Raw genomic sequence first — 12,943 nt, forward strand, 5'->3', positions numbered from 1 at the left:
CGGCCCACAGCTGCCCTGTGAGGACAGGGCCTGCCTCCTGAGGCGTGGAGCCTTTGCACCCCTTTCCTGCGAAGGGCTGCGCGTGAGCCTCTCTCAAGGAGAGCGTGTCAGCCTGGGCCATTCTTCTGACTTCAGGACGGGACTGGCAGGCAGTGGGGCCCTCTTCCCCTACAAAGCCTCCTTTCTTTCTGCGGGCGCCATCCTGTTTGGGGGACTGCCAGAAGGGCCCTTGACTCCTCAGCGCTCAAGGACAGAGCTACTCAAGTGGTCAGGCATTATGGTCAATAATAAAGCCAGCAAAGAAGGGAGATACAGAAACAGCCGCTAGTGCTGGAGGTTCTCAGACAAAATGCCGAGGGCGCGACGTTGTGTGGCAGGAGCTTTTCTTTTCTCTCAAAGAAATCCAGCTCAATTTTTTCCCCCATTAATTGGCAGCAGATGAAAAAAAAAAAAAAACCCAAAACAAAAACCAAACCAACGCCAGTAACCTGAATGCGAGTGTTTCTGAAAGGGAAAAGCTGTTTCAATTGTTAGATGTCCAAGAAAACATGAATACAGGCTGACAGAGGAAACGGTCACAATTAGAGGAAGAAGAGGGAGAGGTTCATAAAATTAAGGGAAAAAAATTCTTTTCAGCAGCTCCCATCCTGTAAGCTGGCTCCTCTGCTGGCCTCTGTCCCTGAGGGGCTCGGAAGGTTGGGCCTCCCAGGGAAACTTCAGGAAGATGAAGGCCGGGGACAGAGGGAGGGTCCCAGGAATACCCTAAGAGGCCAAGTCAGGGCCAGAGGGTACAGCTGCCAGCTTCCACTGAGAGCCTCCCAGAGCCTTTCCTGAGGAGCGATCTGCCCGGGAAGACTGTCCACAGAGAAGGACCATGAGGTGCGGCCCCACCCAGCAGCCTCAGGAAGTGGCCGGACCTGAACTTGCCAGGGTGAGAGGTGTCACCCTCCTGCCCTGCCGGAGGGTTGTCCCCCCACTTCCTCAGCCTCTCATGGACCTCCTCTGAGGATAAGCCTTGGGGTCCAGTGCCAACTCCTCACTCATCTTATCATTTCCCACCTACCCTCCCACTCCCCAAAAGGAAAGCATGAATCCTTCCAGGGCATTCCCGCCATCCTCCCTCATTAAGGGATGCTCTAGGAAATGCCAAACATGCAAGGAAAGGATTGGCTTCTTTAAGAGACTAGACCCAGGCCACAGCCAGCATGGTCTCCATGAAGGCTGGGCCACATGGACTGCCAGACAGGGCCCGGGAGGACGACCCAAGAGGCGGCTGGTCCCTAAAGACGGGTCGCCAAGGGCAGGGCTTTGCACAAACTGCTGAAGTCTGTGCAGCTACCTAAAGGGGCAGGGCTCTGTCCCAGCTCAACACGTGGCCGTGGCGAGTCCTCCTGTGTCTGCATCTCAACAGTGAGCTGGAATCACCTCCAAACAGTCTCTAAAGACATGAGCAGCGCTGATGTCGGAACCTGCTGATGACGTTCAAACTCGGCCCCTTGTGCTCTGCCCAGGTGGGCCAGGGATGACAGTCGTCAAACTTCCAGTTCGTTCAGGCCAGCTGGTGCCTGGTGAAGGCTCTGGAACCGTGGTATCTCATTCAGGAGAGGGCAGCCACACCTTCACGCTGCTGGCTGGGTGGAAAAAGCAGGAGAGCTGAGAAGCTCGTAGCCTCATCGGGGCTGCCTGGCCTGTGTGGGAGGACCCTGCTGCGGCCAGCGAGAGAGGGTGTGTGTTTGTGTGTGGAAGCAGTGTGGACCACTGAGGGCTCAATGTCCCTGGGGGGTCAGGATTCTGCGTCCTCCATGGGCAGAGTGACAACAAGGCCATGCAGAACCAACGAAAGAGCACCGGCTGCAGAACCGCTCTGCCGCTAGTGAGCTGTGTGGCTTTGGGCAAATGACGTCCCTTCTCTGTCTCCCTTTCCCTACATGTTAAATACCTCCCAGGTGGTGCTGACAGACAGTGGGGACAGAGCCCTTTGTAGCCAGCTGGGTGCTGTGTCCGGGGGTTGGGGGGGTGTCAACACAGACATCCCACTGCAGGAGGGAAAGACCGGTTGTTTGATCACTAGAGGCTCCTGACTGTCCACTGCTGAAGCCTGAACCCTGAGCTCTGGGTTGACTCCCAGAGTGCTACCGACTGCCTCAGCCCAGTTGCCAGAGCAGATGGCTCTGGTGTTCAGAGCTGCTGAGGGCTGGAGCTGAGGCCTCGGCCTCCCTCCCCTCCCTGGGGCCTGCCACAGCAGGAAGCCCAGAGGAGACACACCTTTCTCTGGGAGTGAAACCAGTAGACAAGCACTGACCCCTCAGAGACCCTCTGCAGTATATCAGAAAAGGATAAGGCTATATATTAAATGACTGTTTTATTTACATACCCTATTCATAAATAATTGAATCCTCTTTTTGACTGCACAATGATTCCTTGAAGATCGCCTAATGATTACACTGAGTGACTACAAGTAGATCAGCGGGCTTACCCATCTGTGTGTGACCACATTCTCACATCTGTACTCACACACACACTCACACAGACACACACACACACCAGCGGGGGCGGAACGCCAGCGCCTCCGGGACTCTCAAAGCACCAGCGTTTGGCTCCCAGCATCCGTTGGGGGCCCCTGTGGGAAAACTTTGCCCCGTACACAGGTGTGAATTTGAGACAGCTGGAGAACAAAGAGATGTCAGCCAGGGAGCTCCCGCCCCGCCCTACCCCCACCCCTCGGAGCTGGTCTGCCTTTGTTCATCCTGGAAGGCATCTCTTTGGATTTGCAAATATTTTAATTCACAGAAACTCAAGGAGAGGGTGGGGGTGGGGGCTGGGGTGGTGTGTTGGCTGCCCCTCTGTCTTTATCCAGGCCTTCTCCAGCCCCCGTAAGTGGCAACAGCATTCTAGAGACATGCAGTGGTGTGCTAGTACCATACACACAACACAAATGACACAGCCAGCAACAGTGGCCGGGCTGGTTGGTGGGGGGCCTCCGGCACCTCCAAGTCTCTGGCTCTGTCACAGAGCAGGGCAGGTCTGGTCCGCTCACAGGGTCCTCACAGCCACGGGGTAGAGGAGGGACAAGTGCTCGGCCCCTTTGATGGGTAGCTTTCTGGTGGTGTAGTAGTGGATGACTTCCGGGACACTGTCGAATGGAGGGCTGTTCTGACCCAGAATGTATTTCTCTTTGGTTTTGGCCAGTTTCATGTGCATAAAACCCTGGTTGCTCCTGTGAACAAAACACAGAGGTTATCAGAACTACCCCTCTGACCAACTCAGGCTGAGGCCAAGGGACTCCTCAGCTGTCTGGGACAGAAGGGATCCCAGCCATGAAGTGGCTGGGAGTTGCACCTCTCCATGCCAGGGCCAAGGCCCAGGACCAGATGAAACGCAGCTGCACCCAAGTGCACCCCCAATTCCGGCATCAGACCCAGAACCAGCAGCACGGCTGGTTCTGCTGCCAGGCTACAGGACAGCATTCCAATACTGAATGATTCTAGGGGCTTCTTCAGAAAAACAAAACAAAACTTAGTCCCTCTTTCTACTACTAGTGCATATCCCTGTTTAAGCCTTGCCTGACAGGTGCAAAGTGTGTTCATATCCCCAGTGCCATGACAAGTGGGTAGGGCAAGGGTCATTACCCCCAGTTTCCAGAGGAGGAAATTGTGTGGCAGGGATGGCAAGTGATCTGTCCTTCCCTTTCAGTAGTAGAAAACTGTCACTGGGAAGGGGCCACCCAGCCAGGGACTACATTTCCCAGCCTCCCTTGCAGGCAGTTACCCATGTGACTTGGCTTAGCCAATGCAACATGGGCAGAAAGTCTGTACTACCTGCCCTCTGCATCCTCCCCTTCTTCATAAACCCTGTCTCTCCCAAGGTCCAGCCTGTGTTGTCTCTGCTGGGTGGTCTTCCAGGCTCCCACAGGCAGAGCTCCTTCCTTCATCTGGTGGCACTGAGGACACGCATGCCTTCCTGAACTGCAAGTACTTAGCCACCATCCCAGCTCCTCTGAGCATGCCACGGAGCAGGGCCCAGTCTATGTCCGCCATGCTTGGCTTCAGACTTGCCTGAGAGGAACCTCCTGAAGTCTGCTCAAGGAAAAGCAGTGGGGTGGGTTCCTCAGAGATCAGAGCAGAACCTGTGTGCTCAAAGCCCTTGGAGCCCACCTGCATCTGCTCACACAGAGCCAAGGCCACGGTCCTCCCACCAGCATTTGCCTGGCCCCAGCAGACCTCTCCCAGCTCTCGCTGGGGCTGCAGCCACACTGGACCCCTCACCCCTCCACCAGCCTGCCTCGGTCCAGGCTGCCGTCTTCCTGCCCACTCAGTTCCACCCCTTTTATGATTCCACTATGATCCTGCCACCACACCTGTGGATGCTTTAGATTTTCCAAAGCACAGTCCACTTTATCGGGTGTCTGTCCCTTAGGTAGAAAGCTGGAGCTTCTGACAAATCACCTGCCCCCATCTCCACAGCCTCTAGACGACTCCCCCAACCTGAGCTCCGAGCAGACTTGAAGGTTTGCAGCCTTTCCACTCCAGCTCCGCCCCTCGCCACTGTTGCTCCCACAGGGGCTCTCAGGGCTTGAACACATCTCTTCCAGTCAGGACTGGGCTTCCCAAGCTTATGAGTGCCCGCTCTATTGACACCTTAATTTGGGCTCCAGGACCATTTTCAAATGGGCAGAACAAATGCTTAATGAAGTGCGAGCACTAAGCAATATGTCTGCTTATAATAATGTATTTAGAGATGTCACCCTCAGCTTAACGGAAATCGTTGGGAGAGCAATTACATTTCAAGAGAGAATAATTCCTGTAGAGAACTGAAATTTAAATCAAGATTTTTTTAAGGCTGGCAATGTTCTAATTACAGAGCCTGTGGCAAGTTCTGCTCCTCAGTGAAGGGTCATTTCATTGGAGAATTGCCTAGACACGTCTGAGAAGCAGGCGGCGCACTTGCTTAGGCTGCAGAAAGGAAACGGCGTGTATATGACAAGAAGAATGTAAAACTCCATTCCAGTGAAGACTCACCTACCCGCCACACCGAAGAGACCACAGATCTGTGCCAGCTTGGAAAGGGCTGTGATTGCTTAAATAACACACTGAAACTGCGTGGCTGAGAAAACAGCAGAAGAGTTAAAAAGCTGAGCTCTCAGAGCCACATGCCCAGCTTCGCCTGGAGAACGGGTGTGGGCGGGCGAGAGAGCAGGGCTGGTAAGAAGGGGCTGCAGGTGCCAGGGACACTCAGCAGGGAGGAGGGTGTGACCCTGGGCACATCATTCCCCTCTACGTGCATGCACTGAGTGGCCTTATGTTTTTGGGGAGCTGGACCAGCAGGCTTTGTGATTCTCACAGATCTATGCCTGGGGGACAGAGTGGAGGAGGTGTCAGGCAGACGGTCACGGCCGCTGGCGGGAAGAGTCTGCCAGTGTGCAGGTATAAAGCTGTAGGGGAGCGAGCCAGTTTCATTTTCAAAGTTAGGAGAGTAACTCACGTGGATGAAAGTGACATTTCACACTAATTTGTTCTACAGCATCGGGCAAGGGATGTGGACAGTGATGGCGGCAATGGCTCTCACAGTCTGAAGCAGACGCTAAGCTCCTCTGTTCACAGGATAGGGGCTTAGAATGGCCAAGGTACGATGTCCTCTGTACCTTGGCTGCTGACAGCGAGTTGGGGCAGCTGCCAGGCTGAGAAGAGTCTAGACGTCCCCTGGAAGTCCCTCCTGCCTGTCTGAGCCTGCTGTTTATCCCCCCCAACACACTCCTATTTTGCCTGTGTAAGCACCCACAAGTTTACCACCTTGAGCCAGGCTGTGCCAATGGGGCAGGTTGGTCCCGAAGCTCAGAGACCAAGGCAGAGCTGGGACCAGCACTTGGGCTCCATGAACCCCCAGTCTGAGGCCTGACCATTCTCAGGCAGAGGGAGAAAGGCACGCTCACATGCTGACCCTCCTGGGCTCAAGCACTGCACCCCGTGGGTTCCCTAGCCCTCAGGCTGTCCTTGTGCCTTGCTGGGCTCTGTCCCTTCTCCCACTGCATCCACAGGGAGGCTGACTAGATGACCCCGGGGGGTGCTTCCAGCCCTAGGTCCTGGATTCCACATGTGCAAAACATAATCTGCTGCCTACCTGCTGAGGGCTTCCTGCAAGAAGGGGTCTGCAAGCAGCCTGACACATTCCCTCCACCGCTGCCCTCATCCCCAGTCCTGCTTTCGCTGGGGCATCGGCCAGGATTGCCTTCAGGGACAATCCTTCCTATAGGCCAGGCTCTATGTGTTTAAGCACCGAGGAGCAGACAGGGGAGGTGTCCGGCCCAAGATCACATAGTGATCATCAGCAGCCGATGTCCAGAGTCAGTGCTCCTGACCTCAGCACTCCCCAGACCTAAGAGAGGGCCTCATGTAACCCTCAGTGCTCCACGTGAAGCCAGGCAGAGGGGTGGGTGAGAGGCGTCAGACCCTGAGCAAACATCCCCTCCACGCTGATCTTCCGCCTCCACAGCGCCCATGGTGCAGGGCTGACAGCAGGTCAGAGACAGCAGAGGGGCTGGGAGTAAAAGACAATGTGTGGCACCCACGCAAGGGGCTGTGCCGAGGATTGGGAATGACATGTTCTGATTGGTGGAGCCCCCAGGACCGCCCGCCAGGGGTCTGAGGTCCCGAGACTATCTGTCAATCCTCGACCAATGCAAGGGTCAGGTGACGCCTTGTCCACACACAGCCAGGAGACATGCTGTGACAATACATTCTCATTGGTTAAGGTCCCCATGAGGGAGATGTCACCTAACAGTTGAAGATTTAAAAGCAGCTGCCAGGAGTGGCTTCACTGACTCCCACCTTCACACAAAAGGAGAGGCGAGCATGAGCAAAGGAAGCGTGAGCATTTCTGTGGAGAACAGAGGGGTACATCAGGCAAGGAGTATGCCCAGGGATGCGTGGCTGCTGCAGACAGCATGTATTCTGAGCTGCGAGCAGTCTGGGGGTCACCTCTCACTCCCCTGGGGTACTGTGGAGGAAACTGAGGCCAGACAGTATACTACCCTGGCCCAAGGTGCACAGCAAGGCAGGCTGCAGGTGAGCCCAAAGCCCTGGTCCTGCATCCCGAGCCAGGTAAGCCGGGCTCTGGGCCACACCTCCTCCCACCTTTCTTCAAGGCAGCGTGGACTTCCACACTTCAGCACCATCGTGGTTCAGGGAGGACACTGCCCCCGGGGAGCTTCAACAGGCTGCTGTGCCTGCCAGGCTCCTGCATCAGCCCCGTCTCCTTTGATAGGACATCTTGCGAGGGCAAAGTCACAATGAGAGGTGTCTCTGGTGGGTGACCTGTCTAATGAGTCTTATAAGGCTGGCAGAGGCCGGGGTGCTGGAGCTGTCACAGGCGTTCAGATGGCTCATTATCATCACAAAAAGCACCTCCTCATCATCAGGATTATCAAACGTGCCGGGCACGCAGGGCTAATAACAGGCCCCACCTCGCAGCGCAATCACGGGCTTTAATAAAACATTACTCAGCCTGCAGCTGCCGGCCGCTGAGCAGGGTACAAGGCTTCACCTCTCGCTTTTAGACCTAATTGCTTGATGCATATTTCATGAAGAATCCTGGGTAATAGTTATGTTAAACCGCTTCTTTTCATGATGAAATGACTTAAAAATACTTGCATATAATATTTATGCGGGAGAAGGATGGAAATTGGCCTTTGGGACTAACACGTGGGACCCAGTTACAGGACTCCAGACACAGAGGGGATTTCTGGTTTACCTTAGCTTGAAAGGTGTGTAGGGTGCTGCTGTCCTGACCCAGATGTCCTCAGAACATTAGCCCTCAGGTCAAAACCATCCAAGGCTCCCCATGGCCAAAACAGATGTAATGACATCCAGTACTTCAAGAGCCCCTACTGGGTACTGGGCTCTGAGCTGAGCTGTTGCCACATATTCTCTCATTTAAACTGCAGAGCAAAGCTGCTAAGTTGTTAGAATGATCACTATTTACAGATGGGGAAACTGAGGCTCAGGAAGGTTGTGTCTCATGGGACATGGTAGGGCTAGGATTTGAACCTATGTTTGCTGAACTCCAAAGCCTGGCATTCAGGGCCCAGAAGCTCCCACCACAGCCTCATCTTCCTCTGCTCAGCCACCCGCTGGCCTCTTTCTGCCCCAAGATCTGGCTTCCCTGCAGCTTGGTGAGAACTGGAGGCTGAGAATCCTGCAAGCCCACTGTGATGTTTGTTTCTCAGCCGGCTGAGCCGTAGCCCCCTCTGGCCTCTGGGCGCACACACATGCCTGGCACACAGCTGAGGCACTGTGCCTGTCACCCATCCATCCATCCATCCATCCGGGTCTGCCCAGAGCCAGGGCAGTGAGGCCCCATGAGTCCTCCCCTCCAGACATAAGCTCCTCAGGGCAGGCTGGTGGCTGGTCCACCTTGTCCCCGACTGCGGCCCAGCAAAGGGAGAAGCTGCACACACTGAGGCTGGACACAGTGGATGCTTTATCCAGCCAACAACAGTTCCAGGATGAGCCAGTGAGAACTGGCAAAATGGGAAGGACTAGGGAGCTTCCAGAGGGTCATCCCTGCGAGGTGAGTACACAGGCACGTGCTTTTCATATCAGAAAGTCTCCCCCAGGGAGGCCACAGGGAAGAATGCACCAGAGCCCTTTTCCCTTAGGATTTGGAAAGGACTTATTCCTGAGGCCACTCAGCCGCCCAGTGCCCCCTGCCCAGGCCTAAATAAAACATGAATGTGGCCGGGCGTGGTGGCTCAAGCCTGTAATCCCAGCACTTTGGGAGGCCGAGACAGGTGGATCACAAGGTCACAAGATCAAGACCATCCTGGGTAACACAGTGAAACCCCGTCTCTACTAAAAAATACCAAAAAAAAAAAAAAAAAAACAACTGGCCGGGCGAGGTGGCGGGCGCCTGTAGTTCCAGCTACTCGGGAGGCTGAGGCAGGAGAATGGCGTGAACCCGGGAGGCGGAGCTTGCAGTGAGCTGAGAGGCGGCCACTGCACTCCAGCCTGGGTGACAGAGCGAGACTGTCTCAAAAAAAAAAAAAAACATGAATGTGAGACAAGTTCCCTTGCAAAATCGTAGTCTTCTTGAAGGCGTAAGGTGAGCGCTGGCCCTGCCCCTCCCTACTCGGGCTCTAAGTGGCTGCGTCTTTTCTTCTTGTTGGGCTATTTTGGTATTTTTTTACCCCCCAATCTTTCTTATGACTTTATTTTCTATTATCCCAAAGAATGTGGCACCATGCTGTTGGGCTATTTTAAACATTTAAATGTTACGCTGTGCAAAGATTCCTGGGCCAGGTCGGTGGAAGGGGAGGCAGAATGAGCTTGTGCATTTAAAGGGCACTCAACCATCAGCTGCCAGATAATTCCCAGGGGAGGGAGGTGTCGCAGGTCCCCTGGCCTTGGTGAGCAGGGCAGCAAGTGCTCACACTCTGAGCCCTGGGAGCGCCGCCTCCATGCCTGGCATCGGGGAGGGCCCTTCCACCCCCACAGACATGTACTTGCTTCCGACGGGGTAGAAGCAAACGGGGAAGTTTGTGCCGAATCCAAGGGAGTCAGGCCCAGCTCTAATGCTAACCTGCTGTGATGTGGGTGACAGAACCAGCCTGGAGGGTGACCATAGCAAGCTACCTCCGTGGTCACCTACCAAGCCTGCAAAATGGGCAGTTCCTGCCATAACCCCACCCGAGGATGGCGATTCTGCCTCTCGAAAGCAGTGCCTTTATGACACAGCTTTTGCTCTCCTCCCGCCGCCTCTCTGACCTCCAGGGGAGTGTGACATTTTGCCAGGTCTATGCCTCTAAAGACACTCTCCCCCTCACCCCCGCGAGCAGGACACAGCCACTCCAGCAACATAGTGCTGGAAGATTCGAGAAGCACGGCATTACCCATCTTACCGCCTGGGGATGTGCTGCCAAGTGCTCTATGTACCTCCTCACAGCAACATCAAGAGATGGGCCTACAGACTGCAGGTGGGGAAACAGAGTCAGAGGGCTCAAGTGACTGACCTGGGAGTATGCAGCCACTGAGGCGAGAAGTGAGACTGAACACAAGTCCGTTGAATCTTCACAGAGCCGGAGTGGGTGCCTGCCTGCCAGGCAGACGCATGACCCCGTTCTCCCTCAATGTGTGGCAGACAAAGAGGGGGTGGAAATCTCTCTGAAGAAAAATAGGCCACTGTTTCAGTACAGCATTCAGCAAAGAGAGGCCCCTGCTATCTTAGCGGAAAGCGAAGAATCCCAGATGCGTGGAGAGCTGTAGCCTGGACCTGCGGTACCTCCCTTCAGACACCGCCCCAACACTGTGAGAGATGTGGCTTCACGGCAGCAAGAACAGTCCACCTCTGTGGTCCAATTACCCAGAGCCCAGGCAGAGCCCACTCACACAGGTCCTGGCCTGCCTCTGGCATGGCTGAGAAGACCTTAAATGCTCCCTTGGTCCATGACTGGACGAACGTGTGGCCTCCCAAGGAAGCTGGGAGGGCTGGCATTATAGGCAAGATGCCCACTGCACAGATGAGAAGAACAAGGGCCTGAGGGAGAAGCAACTTGCCCAGTCACCGTGCAAGGCTATCAGGGCTTCCTGAGCCAGGGGACCAGGATGTGAGTGCATGTCACTGTGTGACTGGGTTCTCCAACTGTGTGAGGCGTGGGGCAGGGGGCATGGAGGCTCCTTCTAGCTGAGATGTTCTAAGAGTCAAGGGAGCTGGGATAAAGGAGCTTAGGAGGCCCACGCGGCCAACACCTGCATCCCGCCCACAGTTTCCAAAGCAGCCTTCACAGTGACAAGCCAAAGACACACACGCCAAGTTATTGTGAACAAACGTCTCGATGTAAATGCTACTGAGTGAAATGACGTGATTTACAACCAAATAATTAGACTTTCAATACATGCATCAGCAGTGATTAGCCTTCCCGAGACGCCCAGGCATTTCTCAAGCTCTAAGTTGGCGGCCCAGGGTGAAGGCCTTCAGTAAATCATGACAGAAAGCCATCTCTAGGCAGGAGACCTGGCAGATGCCTCTCCTGGCGAACATGTAGAGGCATAAGGCTCGTTTTAGCACACAAAGCAGTAGGTATGTCAAAATGAACCCATTTTGGTCAATTTTCTCAGGAGAAAACCAACACATCATCAGACAAGAGGTTTTTAAATGAGGGCTCAGGCTGAGCGAGTGAGCCTCCCATTACCAGGGGTGTGTAAGTGGGAAGGCAATGACACTTGGCGCGGGGATCCCGCTGGATGCCTTTTGTAGTGCCCCCCTCAGGGTTCCCACCAGCCTCAGCCAAGTGCACATGGAATTTCAAGGAGGGCTGGACGCAGAAGCAGAGGGGATGGTGAAATGCTGCCAAAGCTTCAGGAAGGGGAAACAGGGTCTAGGGCTCTTTTTCTCTCTCTTTTTTTTTAACCTTTAATTGAGGACTTTTCTAGGAACACGAAGGCCTATGTGTGTTGGAAATTATTTTTCTCCACTCTTCAGCCCTAAGCGTCCCCCAAAGGGGGAAGTTCAAACTCTGATACCACTGATATCACTGGCTGGGCAAGTCCCCTCTCCCTGGGCCTCAACGTCTCCCTCTGGAAAAGCTGGAGGGGGTCCCTTCAGTGCCGAGTTCTCAAGCCAGTGATGGACATGCCAGGGTGGGTGGGAGCAGCCCAGCAGGAGGAACAACGCAGGGCAGAATGGCTCCCCTCATGGAGGGAGACAGGTGCGTACGCTGGCCACAGTGGATCCTGGGCTTGGGGACAGCAAAATGACAAAAGCAGGCTTCTCATGCCTGTGCCAACAGGATGGACAGAATCCAGGCCAAGGGTGATCTCTTCCTACTGAGGACAAGGCTGTCTGAGCCCTTAGGCTCCTTAAAGCAGTGGCTCCTACCTGGGGCAATTTTGCACTCCCTCTTCCCTGGGGAATATTCAGCAGTGTCTTGATACATGGGTGCTACTAGCATCTTGTAAGAGGCCAGGGATGCTGCTAAATATCCTACAATGCACGGACAGCCCCCATGACAAAGAAGAATGTACTCTAGCTTCCAACACTGCCTAGGCTAAAGCCATACCACTCACTAGACGGCCAGTGCCTCAAATTCTTCATCCACAACATGGGAATAACCAGAGTCCACCCTCACGGCTGTGGTGAGGGGCAGATGAGAACCTCCACATGAAGTATGAACGTCTGACGAATCCTGGCTCGCCTGGCCCCTTAGGTAAGGGTTTAAGACACAGAGCGGAATCTGCCAAATGGCTTGGTTCCAGAGGGCTCCAGGCTGTTTCCAAGGACAGGACCCCCCAGTCCCACCTGAGCAGCACACGGTGGGGGATGTGCTGCATCTGAGGAGACTCCAGAGCAGGACCATGCAGAGGCTGGGCCAAGGCAGCCTCAGGGGAAGCCCCAGCTGCCGAGGAGACGGCTTGGAGCGCACAATGGCTTTTATAGGACAAGGGAGGCCAGCACCCTGGGGTTCACTCAGGCAGGGCCGGAGAGGGGGGTGGGCCTTGGGGTGCTTGAGGATGGTGCTGGACGCAGCCCAGGCTCAGGGCCACCCAGATCTATCTGAGTCCCTGCCCTGAGCTGTGCCTGGTCTGAGCTTCAGGTCCCTGATCTGGGAAGTAGAGCTTTCACTGTTCACCCATAAGGGTAGTCTGAGGTCTGGACAGTGGGGAAGCGAGGCTCTCCAGGTGCGGAGGTGCCACCGAGTGTGCAGGATGTCGTTGGAGCCTGGGTATAAATCTGCACTCTTTGGCAGGCCCCTCAGATAAGTATGACTTGAAACAGGGGGCTGGCACTAGATTCCAGCTTAATGCATTTTTAAATTTTTAAATGAAGAACAGTGCCTTTCAGAAAATACTGATGCCAATGCAGGACTCAGGGTCCTGGCGTGGGTCTTGTTCTCACCTGCTGGGCAGGAGCCACTGCACCAGTGGCCGCCTGTCTGGTGTGTCTGGTGCATCTG

The 12,943-nt window shown here is 54.8% G+C and overlaps 1 protein-coding gene across 1 annotated transcript in view; it reads right to left on the reverse strand.

The window, feature by feature from the left end:
* Positions 1-2,345: 2,345 nt before the first annotated feature.
* Positions 2,346-12,943, reverse strand: part of SHB (SH2 domain containing adaptor protein B) — a 148,717-nt gene continuing 138,119 nt past the window's right edge. The window contains exon 6 of the mRNA XM_021927365.2: positions 2,346-3,217. Coding sequence (XP_021783057.2) covers positions 3,034-3,217 — 184 coding nt within the window. The 3' untranslated portion in view covers positions 2,346-3,033. The remainder of the gene's footprint in view (positions 3,218-12,943) is intronic.

The sequence above is a fragment of the Papio anubis genome, chromosome 13 (assembly GCF_008728515.1).
Source record: "Papio anubis isolate 15944 chromosome 13, Panubis1.0, whole genome shotgun sequence".
NCBI classification, from domain to species: Eukaryota; Metazoa; Chordata; class Mammalia; order Primates; family Cercopithecidae; genus Papio; species Papio anubis.